Below are 16893 nucleotides of genomic sequence, written 5' to 3' on the forward strand. Positions count from 1 at the left end.
TAAACACCAGACAAAGTGATTGATAACACTTTATTTTATGGGTCAGAGTTTTCTGAAAATCTTCTGCGTAATTTCTTAGGAATTTTTCTGGAAAGAACCAATAATTTGGTTCTAATTACAGGGAAAATTGATTTTTTCTTTGAAAACAAAGCTCATTTTAGTGAATATTAATTTACGATTGATTTATTGTTGGTAACTTTATTGTCTTATATATGTTGAATTGTGTGCTTGTTTGTAGACAAATCTTTGCATTTTTGCATACTCGGCTGACCTCTAGGTTATGTACTTAACTGTAATTATTAAACTGGAGTGTAAAAATTCAAACAATCTCTATTTTCCCTAAAATTAGAACCAAATTACAAGGTTCTTTGCAGGAAACGTCTTGAAAGGTATTTGAAAGTACATCGGAAGTGACATACCTGTATATAAAATAATTGTTTTACAACCTCAAAGTTGCCTTTATTTGATGGATTACTGTTGATCTATCAGCCTGTCATTGATGAATGATTTATTAACCATCAATAAAGCCATTAGTTACAACTTATAAACACTAAAATATGTGTTATTAGAAAAAGGTACCAACATAATTGTGGTTTTCAAATGGCTTAAATGCTTTCATATATACTGTACTATTTAGCAATGGTCACTACTTCTGCATCTGTTGCTACTGATACTGCTACATTTATATTACAACTAATACTACCACATATACTTCTACTACTTCTGATACTTTCCTCTTTTTCTGTACTCCAGTTGTTCTGCTACAGGCTGATATCTGGTCTTTATCTAACTCCGACTTCAACATTGAAGACTCAGTTTTAGACTCTGATGACTAGAGAACTAAAGCACCAAATGACCCGATTCATTGAATTTAATGAGGACTCAGTCATCTCAGAAATCAGCTTGACAACTTCTCAGCATGAACTTTAATGAGCTGGTTAATGATGTAAACCTAAATGTAAACAGCGGTTATGTAAAACATACAATCCTAACAAAGGATGGCTTATAAAGGCACATGTGGTTTTTATCTGTGCAGAGAGTTTTTTTTTTTTAGTTGCTACTTTTTCCACTTTCCCACTACAGATGGAGGTGGATTTATTTGTAGTGCTGAAAGCAAGCTGGAGCAATATGATCATATATACTGTGAGACAATTTAAACTTATCTACAATCAAATATTTTAATAATAATATTGGATTTTTATATGATTTTTGGAGGTACCATGATTTGTCAGGTATTGCATTTGCTGGATTAGCCAAAGCAAACATTTCTATTATTTTATTTTTAATTCATGTATTTTATGTTTTGTATTTAATTACATTTTTTATGTATGTATTTTGTTTCATTTATTATCTATCTGTTTATATTTATTCATCTATTAATTTTATTTATATCTTAATTTACATTTCTGTTTTATCATTCTAACTGTTTCTCAGTTATTTTTTACTGTGATATAATAAATATAATGATATAAAATACACATAAAAGAGTTTATCCATTTTGTCCCTGCCCATTGCTAAAAGCATTTAAAAATGGCAACTGAAAAACTCAACAGTGTCGTGTCTTTCCAAAAATTTACGCAGGGTGGATGCATGGCTAGATACCACTAGAGGTAAATATTTTTATTTCTTCTCTTTTTATGGTGAACTGACCCTTTAAACTGTGAAAAATACAACTCTTTTATCACAATTTCTTCATATTCAATCAGTGTAAAATTATGATTGGCCAAAGTGGATGCAGTGACTTATGGAAAAGTCCATTTTGTAGGTATAATAACAGCTGATTTGTCATATCTTTATTATTCTGGATGTTTTCTGATGGTGTCTTTCCACATGTGTCCCAGGAGAAGGAGCAGCAGTCACCACCTGACCTGTGCAGCAGCAGCAGCAGCAGCAGCAGCGGCATGGAGGCAGAGAGATGTCTGGACAGAACACCTCACATTTTCAGGGTGGGGTTTCAAAAGCTGCATCAAGTTCAAAACAATTGAATGTAGAAAAAGCAGGAAGTTAATCAGGTTTCCCTTCAAAATAGTGCTGAAGGCGTGTTGCTCATGGGAACACAAATGCTTGCAAGGAATAAAAGAACAAAAACATGTAAAAATACTTAAATATGTCACAAAACTACATATAAAAGACGCACATATAATGTATATATTATAGTGTTGTTGAGAGGAAACGTTCTCAGTATTTCTCAGGAGTAAAGTTCTGTACACTCGACACAACATATTGCTGATATTGGAAGATTTTGTGATGCCAGTTCACATGTATCTCTGTGATTTCAGAAAATTCACGTGTAACCTCAAGAAACAGGTTGAAGAGACTCGAATGTGTGCGGTTAAAGGTAAGAACAGATGACTGAAGGAGATAAGAAAGGATTTTATCTTTAATGCAGTAGTATGTTATTCACCACAATGGCCTCAAAATGGGATGATGTTTTTAAAATCTTGTTAAAATGAGGAAGGAATAGATGTTTGCATATTTATAACAGCTCTCAGGGCGACCTGTAGCTATCATTGAGGACACTGAGGTCCATCAATCAATCAAATATTATTTGTAAAGCACCTTTCATAAAGATTATTGCAATTCAAAGTGTTTTACTGACTGACATGCTGATAATGAGGCAGAACAAATTAATTTGGGGGAGCATTTCTGTGTTTTAGCAACCTGGGGGACTTTACATTCTACTGTGCATTTAAAAATGTACCCATGACTGGCATCTTATATTCTGTTTTCTTTATTTTCATACTCGATATATTTCAGTGTGACTACTTTCAGGATCTTTGTTCCATCAAGCTGGCTGGCAATGAGAAGAAAGCAGTTGCCATCATGTAGGGAATTGAAATTAAAGAAAATATAACTTAAAAGTTAACATAATAATAATAATTAAACATAAAAAATCCAAATATTAAGAAAAAGTCATTAAAGTCTTTTTGGTGTTTGGTCAATGTTTTCTGAAGGAGGTAGAGGTTCTTCTAATATCTAATTAAACACTTAAATGTTTTGTAGGAACAAGTAAACACCTACATTTTTGACACCGACCAAACTCTGTAGAATTTTCTGAGTATTTGAAAACAGCCAACTGTCTAATTATGTTTAAATTTATTTAGTCTTTTGGCACAAAAACTATCCAGTTTCAAGATATTTTGTCTAATAAATATTTAATTTAAATTCCTCTTCAAGTCATTAAACCCTATTAAATTTCCAGAATTATCAGAGTGGGTAACCTTGGTGTCCAGCTAGCTAGCTACAACATTTAATGATTATCATTATTTTGATTTGGTCAATGAAATGTCAGAAGATAGTGCAAAAAGAATGTCTGTAACCGTTGTTCAGAGCCTATGGTGACATCTTGGAATTCCTTATTTTGTCCAACCAACAGTGTAAAACCAAAAGATTACTAGTCATATCTCTATTATTATTATCATCATTTTTGTTGTTATTATGCTTCCCTGTGTCTCTCTCTCTCCCTCTCCCTTCCTCTTTTTCTCTCAACCCAACCAATCAAAGCAGATGGCCGCCCAACTAGAGTCCAGTTCTGCTTGAGGTTTCTTCCCGTTAAAGGGGAGTGTTTCCTTGCCGCTGTCGCCAAGTGCTTGCTCATGGGGGAATGTTGGGTCTCTGTAAATTAAAGAGTGCAGCCTAGACCTGTCCAAAAACTGAAAACAGATTTGTGTATCAGAATATGTTTTTTCTTCTCTCCTCTCCCATTAATCATCTCACGACACTTCAGATTTATCTGGTGACCCTTTGAAGGGGCCGGACCCCTAGGTTGGGAACCACTGGACTAAACTAGCTAACCGTATATAAAGTAGTTGAAACTAGTTCCACCTCCAGCAGCTACAACAGTAACATGCTGCTTCACTATTAATAATCTAATGATGTAATGTATAATAATATATAATATATAAATCAGTCAGAGGGACCAAACCACTACTTTTACTGCAGTAGGATTTTTCATGTAGGACTTTTACTTGTTTTTACATTGCAGTATTAGTACTTTTACTGCAGTAAAGGATCTGAAATTTCTTCTGCCTAGTAACAGATACGGGTCTTTTATTTTGAAAGTTCTAACAGGATGTGGCGGCTCTTCGTCCCGTCACTTCGGGAGATTTCGGCTCCGCTCGGAGAAACAGCACCGGACTGTATGGTGGAGAACCGTTTCATATCTTTACCTTTTTCTGGGGACCGGCTGTATGATTAAGCTACAATCTTCAATGAGTAAGCATATCCCAGTAAGTAACATGTTATTTTTATTTAACACTGCTGCCATTTTGTTTCCGTTTGTCTCCTCTTCGGCTTGTGTTGTAGTTGTAAATCGTAACCAGCTGGCCTTTCCTTCGGTGAAATCACGGCCTGCTCAGCGAAAAACCGGCTCCACATCACCGCGACTCTGACGCTTAACATTTAATTTAACACTTTTACTGTAACACGAATCGACTGAACTGGTGTTTTGGCGGTTATTAAAGCGTCGTGAAAAGGTTTTGATGAAATGTTCGTCATGGTGAGGAAGCGGTTGACGGCTGCGCAGCTCGGGGCTGGTCCTGGCTTAGTCACTCGAAGTTTCTGTCGGATATAATCGACGTATTTTTTTATTGTAAAACAAGCCAAACATTTAAATGACATTTCATGTGTGTTTTCTGACATAAACTACCTGTCTGCTGCTTTAACCAGGCGTCGTATTTGTCACCTGGAAGCAGCGTGTAACAGTCTGTCCATCTCACAGCTCCTCTATAGGCCTCTAACGCTATATGATGGCGCCCAGTCTGCTCACACAAAGGACACTTTACAGCCTTGTCATGAAATGCAACAACATGTCTCCTGTTAAAAAGACTATTATTTTTAATGTTTCATGCCTCTTCTTTTCCTTCTCAAGTTATATCACCTCCTACTTAGTCATTTAACCGCTTACTTTTAGCTAGCATGCAACATTTCCTATCAAATGCTGTCTTTCAGCAGGGAAATGCCGGATTAACAAAGCATACTTTAACAGCTTAGCTTTAGTATTTGGAGCACAAGCTGGAGAGAAATATTCCCACTAAATGGAGGGACATTCAGGTCTTTTCCATGTGAGGCAGTAAAAGTTAAAGTTAAATGGCAGTGAAACCAATTTGTGAGTCAGATTTATGATGGTGATGGTGAAGATAATAACAGAGTGGATGTTAAAGCCCAGCTGAAGGCCTCATGTTTGAGTTCAGCCTTCAGAGATGTGACCGAGATGTCAGGAATGACACATCCTTCTTCCTATTGTAAACTGGCAGCCATTAGTAAGGATATTACACAGTGCTGCAGTCCAAGTTTATATAACACACTGGCAGGTAGATTTCCTTTTTTTTTTTTGCCTTTTCCTGCTGTCTTCCTGTGAATCATCATATCTGACATTTTGGTGGAGACTCTCTCATCTTCACCTGTTCAGTATGGACATCACACCTCACAGTCTTGATCAACCTTGTCCAACACCATGTTAGAGCTGCAACGATTAATCAGTTAGTCGATCGACAGGAAATTAATTGGCAACCATTTTGATAATTGAATAATCGTTTTCAGTCGCTTTTCAAAGTAAAATTCTCAGATTTCAAAGTAAAACGCCAACAATTCTCAAGTTCCAGCTAAGACGGCAGCTAACGATTATTTTCAGCTGTCAGTTCATCTGCTGATTATTTTCTCAGTTAATCATTTTGTCAGTAAAATGTCATGTTGCTTTCATGAAGGTCAGATAGACTGAAAACGTCAAAATAAAGTGAAACGCTGCTGAAATCTCTTCTATCAGTTTGTTCATAAAATGTCAGAAAATAGTGAAAAATACCTGTTATTATTTCCCAGAGTCAAAGATAATGTCTTTAAATGTCTCATTTTGTCCAAACAACAGTCAAAAACCCAAAGACATTCCCTTCAACGTCACGTGTGACAAAGAAAAACATTAAATCACATTTGAGAAGTTAAAAAACCCCATTATTCGATTATCACGATAGTTTCCGGTTAATTTTCTATCAGTCGACTAATCGTTGCAGCTCTAGTTCCAGCTTCTCAAATTTAAAGATTTGCTGCTTTTGTGTGTGATATATGGCAGTAAAGTGAATATCTGTGGGTTTTGGACTGTTGGTCGGACAAAACAGAACATTTTTAATACATTTCCTTGAGCTGTTGGAAATTATAAAATACATTTTCACAATTTTCTGGCAACTCATAGACTGAACGATACACTAACACGTGGATATAACTTTAAATATTTATCTTTGTTTGATTTCATTTTCTTTGTCTGGAAAAAGTTGCTTTTTAAGGCTTGATTTCAATGTATTTGAATGTAAAGAAATTTTTTTCTATTATTCTGCCTTATATCTTGTGTGTGGCATAATTGGATGGTGTCTGCAGGAAACTCTTAAAGATAAAGATTGAATTTTCTTCTTTAAATTTGGTGTAAAATGGGAGCTCTGGAAATAATCCACTGGGGTTTGACTCTGAGGCAAGAGAATACAAGACTCTGGATGCAGTATTAGTATTAATGCCGACGTCGGGCTGTAAAAGATATTACTCCACATGGGTGAAATGTGCAGATGGAGTCTGGGGTGTGTATGATGCCACAGTGTGACAATACTGAAACGTCAACAACAGAGAAGGTTGGAAGATTAAAAAATTTCCAATATCAGCAGTTTAAGTAGGGCAGCAACTGAACGGATATTTGTGGTTACTGTCGAATCTGTTGTTGTGTTTTCAGTTAATCCTTTGTTCTGTAAAATGTCAGAGAGAGTCCAACGTGCTGGATTAACAGTCTAATGTTTTCCATTTATAATGCTTTACAATGAAGGAAAATCAAGCAAATATGCAGTCATTTTTGGTTGATATATCACCTTTAACATCAATTAAATGAAACCCAACATTTAGTGTTTGGTGCTTTGGATTTTCTGCCATCAAACTTTGGCCAGTTATGTAAGGTAACAAACAAAACTTTAACTATAAAGACAAAGAACGTCACCAGTAGGGCTGCAACTAACACTTACTTTCATTATCAGTTCATCTGTTGATTATTTTCTTGATTAATCAATTAGTGTTTTGGTCTTTCTTGTCAGAAATTGGGGTTTCCCAACGCCCAAGATGCAACCTAGTCCACAACTTAAAGATAGTTTACTGTCATAAAGGACTAAAGAAACTAGAAAATACTCACATTTAAGAAACAGGTTATAATATTCTGTCAATCAGCTGTAATCACTAGTAGCAGTTTAGTTGTTTTTCAGAGTGAAACATACTTTTAAAAGCAAGAATCTCAAATCAAAGAGCACCTGTGATGCATTCAAGACACACCAGAATCCAACAGAAGCTCTCTGTGTCCTTGTGTTTTGTGTATTTTTTTTAAAAAGCCTCCTCTTCTTCTTCTTCTTCTTCTTCTTCGTGTCCCCCTCCCCCTCCCCCCCCCCCTTCCCTCTGTGTCCTGCAGCAGTTCTGTGGTGTTCTGGGTCACACATTTATGGAGTTTCTGAAGGGCAGTGGGGACTACTGCCAGGCTCAGCACGCCGCCTATGCAGACGAGTGAACAGCCAAACTCACCATCGATCCGACGCACTTGAGCCACAGGAGGGACCCCCGAAAAGTTGGCAGGACCGGGACGCCTCCCAGAACCAGCGACAACTCGGCCTGGATGGGGTAACTCCACCCGCTGCACACTGCCCTCGTCGGCTTCCGCCTGGCCAGAATCAAGGTGGAACCAGCCTTGTTTTTTTTTTTCTTCCTTTTCTTTTGTTTTATTCTAAAGGAGAGGGTTCTGAGTTTTGTTTTTTGTTTTTTTTTTCTGATTGTCCGCCCCTTTTTCGGCCGCCAACTCCCCCCACATTTCCCCCATCGCCTGTCGCAGCCTTCATATTTTTTTTTATTTTTTATTTACGCCAACCTCGGAAGAAGAACGAAGGATTTCTGTTTCTGGGTGTCTGGAAGCTCATTGGACCTTTTTTTTTGTTTGACATTCCCTCCGGGTTTAACTAAGTGTTTACATTAGTGTTTTTACTCTGTGGAAGACATTCTGGTTTTGTTAAGTTTTATTTTTTACGTTGTCACAATGGCTCGTATGAACAGACCGGCCCCTGTGGAGATCACCTACAAAAACATGAGGTTCCTCATTACCCACAATCCCACCAACGCCACCCTGAACAAGTTCATCGAGGTGAGCCTCATCAGTTAAATGATATCTCATTTAGTCAGATTTCATTTACAATTTAAAGTAGTTGGTTTCTAGAACTGGGATTTAGGGAACATAAGGATAAAGATAATTTGTTCGGAAATATTTTGAGTAAAAAGGAGATAACGAAATATCTGAAAACGTGTCTCAAGTTTGAGTTAGATGACAGAAACTGGAAGACAAACCTCAGTTAATTCCAGAGTTGGATAATTAGAGCAGTTCAGTATATTTTTATTGGCCGCCTACTTTCATTGTAATACCTCCTTTTACGTATTTCTTTTGTTCATATAAATCCTGTGATGTATTTTTTATAGGAGTTGAAGAAATATGGAGTCACCACCGTCGTGAGAGTTTGTGAGGCCACCTATGACGCCACCCTGGTGGTGAAAGAGGGAATCCAGGTTCTGGTGAGTCCAAACCAAGCGGCAACCTCCGGGGCTGTAAAATGAAGCCAAAAACTGCAGTTCCTTGAATGGCCACTTGAGGCTTTAAAAGAGAGAGACCCATTAGTAGATGCATTATAAACGCATATGTAAAAATATGTACCCCTAGGCAATTTATAGCTTCTTTCATCTTAGGCCCGTAAAGGGTGAAAAATATGTATATATGTATTAAACATGTATTTGAAAGTTTTGGATATTTTAAGCGTAATTGAAGACTGTTAGCTAGCTGATGAAGTTTATGCTAGCTATGAAGGAATACTCACCCCCGCTGTTTCTTAGACATGTTGACAATATTAGCAGTCTTTGCAAAACCTCACAAAACACTAATCCACAATTAACCATTAACAAATCCATAGTACGTCCCAATAAATTGGCAACCAGATGTATTTTACAACTTCTTCACGACCAAGCGTTTTTATGATACGGAGTGAAAGTCAAGCGGCGACCACCGGGGCTGTAAAATGAAGCCAATGCGGAAGTGCCAAAAACTGCAGTTCCTTGAACGGCCACTTGAGGCTTCAAAAGTGAGTCAATCCCCATAGACCCCCATGTTAAAATGCCCAACTTTACAGCAGAAATAAACATGTTTACAGCCTGGTACAAAAAACGGTTTAGGTCTCTGTAGCTAATTTCCTCTTTCATGACAACTGTACGGGGGGTGAATTTTTTTATAACTCACCCATTTAAATTTTATTAAGCCGTAAAGTTATGCATAATGAAGGAGTGACAGGTCTGCCAGCCGCTAGGTGGCTTGTTTCAGCCATTCGGCCCGCCTCTTTGCCCATTTTTGATTGGCTGGGAGTTAGACAGCATCATGCACTGCCAAGATGGCGACTACGGCTGGAGCGACTCACTTTGAGCTTCAAAACCGCTCTTCAGAAACCAACGGGTGACGTCACGGTAGCTACGTCCATACTTTTATACAGTCTATGGTTCAAACCTACAAACCTCTGAGCGTGATTCGATTTATTTAAACCAGAAAGTTTTAAATGAATAAAACATAATCAATAAGGTCTAATGATTCTTAATTACAGGAGTTCTGATCAGTCAAACAGAAGTTAAAGCATCTTTAGCTTCTGTACTGTGACGTATTTCCCAGTGAAAGGAATATTTGAGTGGAGAACAGTTACAAGAGGGATTTAAATCAAATCTTTCACATTTGATTGGACCGCTAAAAAATTGGGCGGGGCTTACAGAGTGTAGCGCAATACGTAGCTACAGAGAACTGTTGGCTCCACACTCAACCAAACCTGTTATTAAATCAGGAGGATGACGAGGGAGAGATGAATGAATTAGACCTCTGCCACATTGTTCTGGAAATGAAAACAGTTTCTGCCCGCTGATATCCAAACACACATCTCTTCCTGTCTCTCTCCATATCGCTCTGGTAGCTTCTACGACCCACAGACGGTAAAAGGTGTGGTTTTATATGACCGGTGTGGCGGCCAGCTTCTCGCCCCAAAGTCACGTTTGATTGGATGAACTTTTTGTTAACGTCCCTGAGTGCAGGATGAGTCATCAAACATTTGAAACCATTTACAAGGAGAGAAAATACAGATTTATGAATACTCAGATACTGATTTTCTGACACGTATGTGGCAAATAACAAGAGATAAATGAACATTTAACACAGAATTAAAACTGGGAAAATGTATTTTTCATGTCATGGGGCCTTTAATAGCGGTTTACAGACTGTGTGAAGCCTAATTCTCCTTTACAATAATTCACTACATGTTTACAATCAGGTAGCTACTTTTTCCCGCCGGCTGGCTACTCCAGTCCTGTGATCTGAATGCACACTGTTTATCATTTTCACCATTTACTGTTTGTCCCAAAGAGTTGAAATCATCACAGTCCTTCCCAAACACTTCAAAAAACACGTTTCTTTGCTTAAAGATCAATTAGGTGATGAGGCATTTATAAATTAGTGTATTTAATCTGTTGATGATTTCTTGTATTGACTGTTTGGTGTTTAAAATGCCACAAAATAGTAAAAAAAAAAAAAAGCAGTAACCTCAATTTTCCAGAGCTCAGGCTGACATCTTAAAAGTGTAGGCTTTGTTCCAACAACAGTCTAAAATGGAAAGATGTTTCATTTTATAAAAGCAAAGCTGAAACCAGGAAGATGAGAACTCCAGCAACACTTAGTTGACCGACGCGTTTCGGCTTCATCAGGGTCGTCATAAAACACATCACAAACAACATTTAAATAAAGTAAGTTGGGTATGAAAAAAGGTATAAAAAAATATATGTAAAAGACGACCAATCATATACATCCAGACACATATCAGCCGATGGGACATCTACAAAGATGGCTTGGATATATGGTCATGTGACTTCAGGCCAATCGTTGTCCAAGGTTAACAGAGGCAAGGGGACATGGGTGACGCCATATTTGGTCCATTAACTAGAAAGGTGCAACTAGTGGGTGGTACTTGGGTTTTTGGTTCATCCAAAAATGTGCCTATTAGATACGGCATACATTAGAAACACTTTGATTGGGATAATAATAATAATAATAATAATAGTAACAATAATAATAATAATAATAATAGTAGTAGTAGTAGTAGTAGTAGTAATAATAATAATAGTAATAATAATAATAATAGTAATAATAATAATAATAATAATAATAGTAGTAATAGTAATAGTAAAGATAAAAGGCTTTGTAAAGTGCTGTGTATAGAGGGAGCAGAAAGATGTATAATACAACAATATAAATTGATAAAAAATATTAAAAAGTAATAAAAAAAGAAGCTGAAACCAGCAAATGTTTGGTTTTATATATAATAAACAAATTTCTGTCAATTTAGTGATAAAGTGTTACAGTGCAAATTAAATAAAGTGTCATCCAGCAGCTTTTTTCCTCCCTCAGCAGCATTTTGTACTAAATTTAATGACGTATGAACAGATAGTTTTGTATTTCACATCAACTTTTTCTATCTCTACCTTTTCATAAATGTGTATCCACTAAGAGAAATAAAATGAAATGTCAAATGAAGATACAGATGGAAAAACAACCAGCCTACAAGCGTCCCTCCCCCTACAACAACATTTTTCTTTCCCTGCAGCCGGGTTCAGCCCTCACACTTCTTTTGTTTTGGTTTCCAAGAAACTGGGCCAATGATGTCATTTCCCTCTCTCTCTCTCCCTCTTCTCCTCCAGGATTGGCCGTTCGACGACGGCGCTCCTCCCTCCAACCAGATCGTTGACGATTGGCTGAACCTGCTGAAGCTGAAGTTCAGGGAGGAGCCCGGCTGCTGCATCGCTGTCCACTGTGTGGCGGGGCTGGGGAGGTGAGCTCTCGCCGTCGTTAAGATTAAAGTATTATGTTCTTATCAAGCGGCAGCATTTTATATTTGACATGTGATCTCTGCTGGCGGGGATGTGACACGTGTTCTGTACTGCAGTTTTAGTCATTTTATTGGTCATTTATCATTTAAAAGTCCAAACCTTTGCTGGTTCCAGCTGCTCATATTCACTAGCTGTTGCTTTTCTTTGCTTTATATTGTTGTAAATTTAATATATTTCCTATGACTCTGGAAAATTGTAATTTGTAGATTTCAGACATTAAATACATTAAACAATTAATTGATTAATCAAAAACACAGACACACTAATTGTAATGATACAATAAACAGCTTGATGCAGTTATTAGAAGCCTTTACATTATCTCATTTTGATGTCTTAAAGACTGTGGTAACTACATGTATTTTTATTTAACCAGGAAGTCTCTTGAGATACATGATCTCTTATTACAAGCGAGACAATAAGTGTCACAAAGTTAAATAAAAACACAACAACAAAAACAACAACAACATAATAAAACAAGGTCAAAGAAATATGAGCGAGATAAAGCTCGACCAGACGTAGATAAGATGTTGGTATTGACAGATTATCTGTTCTTCAATGAGTCATAGTTATAAATAACTGATACAAATTAAGACAGATGTAGAGCTACAATCAGTTATTTATATTATTGATTAATTAAGTCTATGAAATGTTAAAAAAACGCCCCTGATGATGTCTTCATGTTGTGTGTTTTGTCTGACTAACGGTCTGAAATGTTAAAAATATTCAATTTACTTTCATATATTTAAAAGAAAAACAGCAAATCTTCACATTTGAGAAGCTTGAACCATCAAATTTTTGGTATTTTTGCTTGAAAAATCACAGAAACATTTAATCAATTATCAAAACAGCTGCAGATTAATTTTCTGATAGATTTAATCTTTATTTTTTACTGTATAGTTGTTCCTACATGACGTCACTCTCAGACACCAGAGAGGTTGTTTTCATGCCGTCTGCTGAGTTTCCAAAATAGCCGAGCGTCGTCTCCCTGAACTCTTTAATTAAGTCCTCGTACAGACAAAGCTCTCGTTCACATTCAGCCTTTAATTACTTCTGCTCAGTCACAGATACGGAGGTCGCCTTCACATGTTTTTGTTTTTTGCTGATTCATGAAAGTCTTTCTGAAACCGGACGAGACGAAACCCAAACAAATCACTGAACTGAGTATTTTTTTTAATAAAAACAATGTGTTTTCCTCGCAGAGCTCCTGTTCTGGTCGCGCTCGCCTTGATTGAATGTGGGATGAAATATGAAGATGCTGTCCAGTTCATTCGACAGTAAGTCAACATGTCATATTCTCAGATCAACGTTATGTTTACCTGGTGATTCTTCATCTCACAGTGAAACTGATGCGAGATTATTTTGGTTTATAACAGTGATGATTTTATTTCCTTAGTTAATGATTTTTGGGGTATTTAAGAGATGACAGGAAGTGATGTAAGAAGGAGACATGCAGCCTTAATGGGAGCCCCAACCATATTGATATTTCAGTAATTAGTATCAGACATATCGTTTGCTTTTTCAACAAACACATAAATGTTGTTATTAATGATTTATTAGTTCATTGTCACTAAGATATGTAGTCAGTTGGACATTTTACCGTTCGAAAAACAAACTTCAGTTCTCTCAAACTATGTGATGGTTTCTAAACAACCTCTAATATACTTTATCTTTATTTATATGCAGCAGTTTCTTGTTCCTTACTGGCTTAAATATACAAATATGCCAAAATCAGCTGATAATATCAACAATATGTATCAGTTAGACACTAATTTTGAGATCATCCTGCTTCGTTGGTGAGTCATATTGCAGGGAGGGATGGATCAGCCATGACTGAGATATCAGTTAGTGATTAAATAGCAGGAAGTTGAGGTAGTGATGTGTCATTGATTAAAATGTCCACAGGTCTCATTGCTTTGCTTTGAAATAATCTGGATTTTCTTAGAGAGTTAAAAATGACAATATTTTGGCATTTTATTTGAACTGGCTGCATGTTATAATGAGGAGAGGATGATATGGATAAAATAACTACACAGGAATGTCCGTTTTTTACCCGACAAATTTAATTACTTAAGTCATATAACTAAAAAGTCTTTTAAAATCCAATATGGTCAAATACATTTAAAGATGTTGAATGAATAGCTACCAGTTTATAAACAGTATTTTTTGTCCTGATATGTAAGTAAACAATGATAGCATGGTCGACAACTTCATACACAATCATATCGCTCAACCCTGAATATGTTGAAGAAAATGGCTCATAAGTTGGATAACTTGGTGCGTGAGCTTGTGATTTTGTCCCAGCGGCATCTCTAAAAGAATAAAGACTTGTTCTGTAAATTTAATATTAAATGTTTGTTAAATTGAGCTGATTTTCATCTCCTGTTGTTTCCTCTCAGGAAGCGTCGAGGAGCGTTCAACAGTAAGCAGCTGTTCTACCTGGAGAAATATCGTCCAAAGATGCGTCTGCGCTTCAAAGATTCCAACGGCCATCGCAATAACTGCTGCATCCAGTAGAGCCAAACCCTGAGCCACGCCAACCCCCCCAACCACCCCAACCCACCCCCCAACACACACACACACACACACACACACACACACACACACACACACACACACACAACTGACGAGTTCAATTTAACCTCGCTAGCTTATTACCTGGCAGGCTTGTTTTTCTTAGTCATTGTGTTGAAGTATTTTTCTTTGGAAAACCATGCTTGGTAACTCTACTGTCCCCTTCCCTCTCCAGGTTCAAAATGAAGTGTCAAAAAAATTAATAACAAAAAAAGGAAAAACAAGAGTTGTGTGAACCGGAATCACCGTGTTTTCTCTTCATGTGCCCGTTAAAAAAAAACAAAAAACAAAAACAAAAAAAAGAAATTGGGAAGGGCAGCGCTGAGTCGTGTATCATTGTAAGCGTCAAGATGTCGGAGTAATTGTTTTTCTTCAAAACGCATCCCAAAGATTTGATTGGCCAGTGCGTTTACATTGCCTGAGAATGTGCTAAAAAAAAAAAACAAACAAACAAAAAAAATTTTGATTTCATGTGAGCAATTATGTACCCCGTTCAATTTTAGGGTTCCGTTTCAAGACTGACTAGAAAGAGGTATGCCTTCCTTCAAATCAGATGGTTCATCCATAAATGCCTTACAATCGAAGTGGAAACAAAGGCAATCGAGGCGGGAGTCGACTCCCGCTGGCATTTGGAAAAGGTGTTTCATTTTTCTACTCGGAACAAAAAAAAAAAAAAAAAAAACAACAACAATCGTTGCCTTTGTCTTGTGCAGGAAGTCTTACACACTTATCTCCTTTCAGTAACTATTTTTTAATATAAAAATGCTTAATTGTTGCAATATTTGTCAATTGAAAGTCTAGGAACTCGTACTTTTTCTGTTCTCTATCAAACCTTCTGTTTACTAATTAACTGCCATGTCCAAAATGTGATTTTTTTTTTTTTTTTTTTTTTTTTTTTTTTCAGTTTGTTTTTTTTTTTCTTTTTTTTTTGCTTCAAACTGGACTTCCAACGTCTGCGATATTTTGTATGCCTTTTTATTTGATGTCTGTAACTTAAGACTTGGATACTTGATGATTTTATGTATTTGAAAATGTGTACTATTATTATTAGGTTGGCTATTTATACTATCAATGGATGTGTGATTTAGTACCGTGAGCGACAAAGTTGTACCTGTTCACCAACTTGTGAGAGTACATTAAAATGATACACTGAAAAACTATGAACTGTAACGGGTGGTTATTTTCACTGTTTTACCTGTTTATCTGTTTCTTTTGTTATATTTTACAAAATAAACAGCACAGAATAAAACTGTGTTTTTCTTACAAGAGACAAGAAGTAAATTAATTCATTATTTAGAGAAAAAAATTTTAGTTTTGAGGAGTTTTTTCCCAGAATATAAAAGTGTTTTGTAGATTAATCTAACACATAATGTAATTGTTTTTCACCTGGATACAGTTTCTGGTGTCCTTAGTGAAATAGAAAGGGAGGTATTTTTATTATTTTTTTGAATTATCCTTAAAGCTATAATATGTAATTATTCCACATTAAAATGTCTAAAAACAACTAGACCTATGTTATATATGTTGTTGAGTTGTGTACTTACATTATCTCAAATGTTTCCAACAATTTTCAAACCCAGAGAAATCTGTAATTTAATCAAAGTAACGGACCGTTTCATTTGGTCGCATGTCAATGGCGTCATACCTCCTCTACCAAAGAGTAAACACACACAAGATGCATACGGCGGCGCTGTGTTTGTGAAACTGGTTATTTAACAACAAAGACAACAACTCCCATGAGCCCTTGCTACTTCACACCGTCATCACACTCCGTCTTTTGTTATTGTTTTGATTGAGACGCCTAGCGGCTGAAATCACATATTGTATGTTTAACCTCAGTGATAGAAAAGGGAGATTGATCTTTGTGAGGAAGCCTGACTATAGTTGCTAGGAAGGTGGTTGGAGGCAGATTCAGACTCTTGTTGAATGAGTAAAAACTGATTATTCAGTCCAGTGAACCAAAAGACAAAGAAAAAGTTGAAATTAACACAAACAAAAATCAAAGTTAACTAGCTTAACTCAAGATAAAGCAAACTAAGGCATGATCACGTGCACACAGCTACACCGTCATCCTTTAATTTCTGCCCTCTCCCCTTAAATAGGGTTTCCAATCTATCAGGCAGAACCATATTTATTGCAGGGGTGTCCTTTCCCTTACACCATCTGGCATATAACAATGCTACTTGTATCAGTCAACATTGTTTACACAAAACACATCCACAGCATTATACCTCAGCCTGAGCCAAAACAAGTACGAATCATATCAATACTAAACCAAACATTTAATGAAATAACATAAATCCCCCTATACTTGGTCTAACCCAGTGACATCACTGATGACATAACCCAGTGTATAAATACAGG

General features: G+C 36.6%; 1 protein-coding gene and 1 long non-coding RNA gene across 3 annotated transcripts; one reads left to right on the forward strand and one right to left on the reverse strand.

The window, feature by feature from the left end:
* The first annotated feature begins 1854 nt into the window (after window positions 1–1854).
* On the forward strand, window positions 1855–15689 carry ptp4a1 (protein tyrosine phosphatase 4A1). Of its 2 annotated transcripts, none has more exons than XM_044340692.1 (8): window positions 1855–1946; window positions 2280–2338; window positions 4063–4229; window positions 7427–8146; window positions 8476–8568; window positions 11770–11900; window positions 13158–13232; window positions 14355–15689. In XM_044340692.1, the coding sequence occupies exons 4-8, from the start codon at window positions 8042–8044 to the stop codon at window positions 14470–14472; spliced, it is 522 nt and encodes a 173-aa protein (XP_044196627.1). In that variant the 5' UTR covers window positions 1855–1946; window positions 2280–2338; window positions 4063–4229; window positions 7427–8041; the 3' UTR covers window positions 14473–15689. The 2 variants fall into 2 exon arrangements, with proteins under 2 accessions (XP_044196627.1, XP_044196635.1); XM_044340700.1 differs by having other exon boundaries at window positions 7430–8146.
* LOC122973580 lies at window positions 4230–5810 on the reverse strand. The gene is made up of 2 exons (XR_006400090.1): window positions 4649–5810; window positions 4230–4560 (listed from the first exon to the last, which is right to left on the reverse strand). It is a non-coding gene; the product is annotated as an uncharacterized LOC122973580 (long non-coding RNA).
* Window positions 15690–16893: the final 1204 nt, after the last annotated feature.

This window comes from Thunnus albacares, chromosome 3 (genome assembly GCF_914725855.1).
Source record: "Thunnus albacares chromosome 3, fThuAlb1.1, whole genome shotgun sequence".
Taxonomy (NCBI): Eukaryota; Metazoa; Chordata; class Actinopteri; order Scombriformes; family Scombridae; genus Thunnus; species Thunnus albacares.

Excerpts from the sequence above, each read along its gene's own strand:
- ptp4a1 (XM_044340692.1), top strand. The coding sequence starts at position 8,042 with ATGGCTCGTATGAACAGACCGGCCCCTGTGGAGATCACCTACAAAAAC. Across the intron at positions 11,901-13,157 it reads TGTGTGGCGGGGCTGGGGAG|AGCTCCTGTTCTGGTCGCGC; the intron begins GTGAGCTCTCGC and ends TTTTCCTCGCAG. Across the intron at positions 13,233-14,354 it reads GCTGTCCAGTTCATTCGACA|GAAGCGTCGAGGAGCGTTCA; the intron begins GTAAGTCAACAT and ends GTTTCCTCTCAG.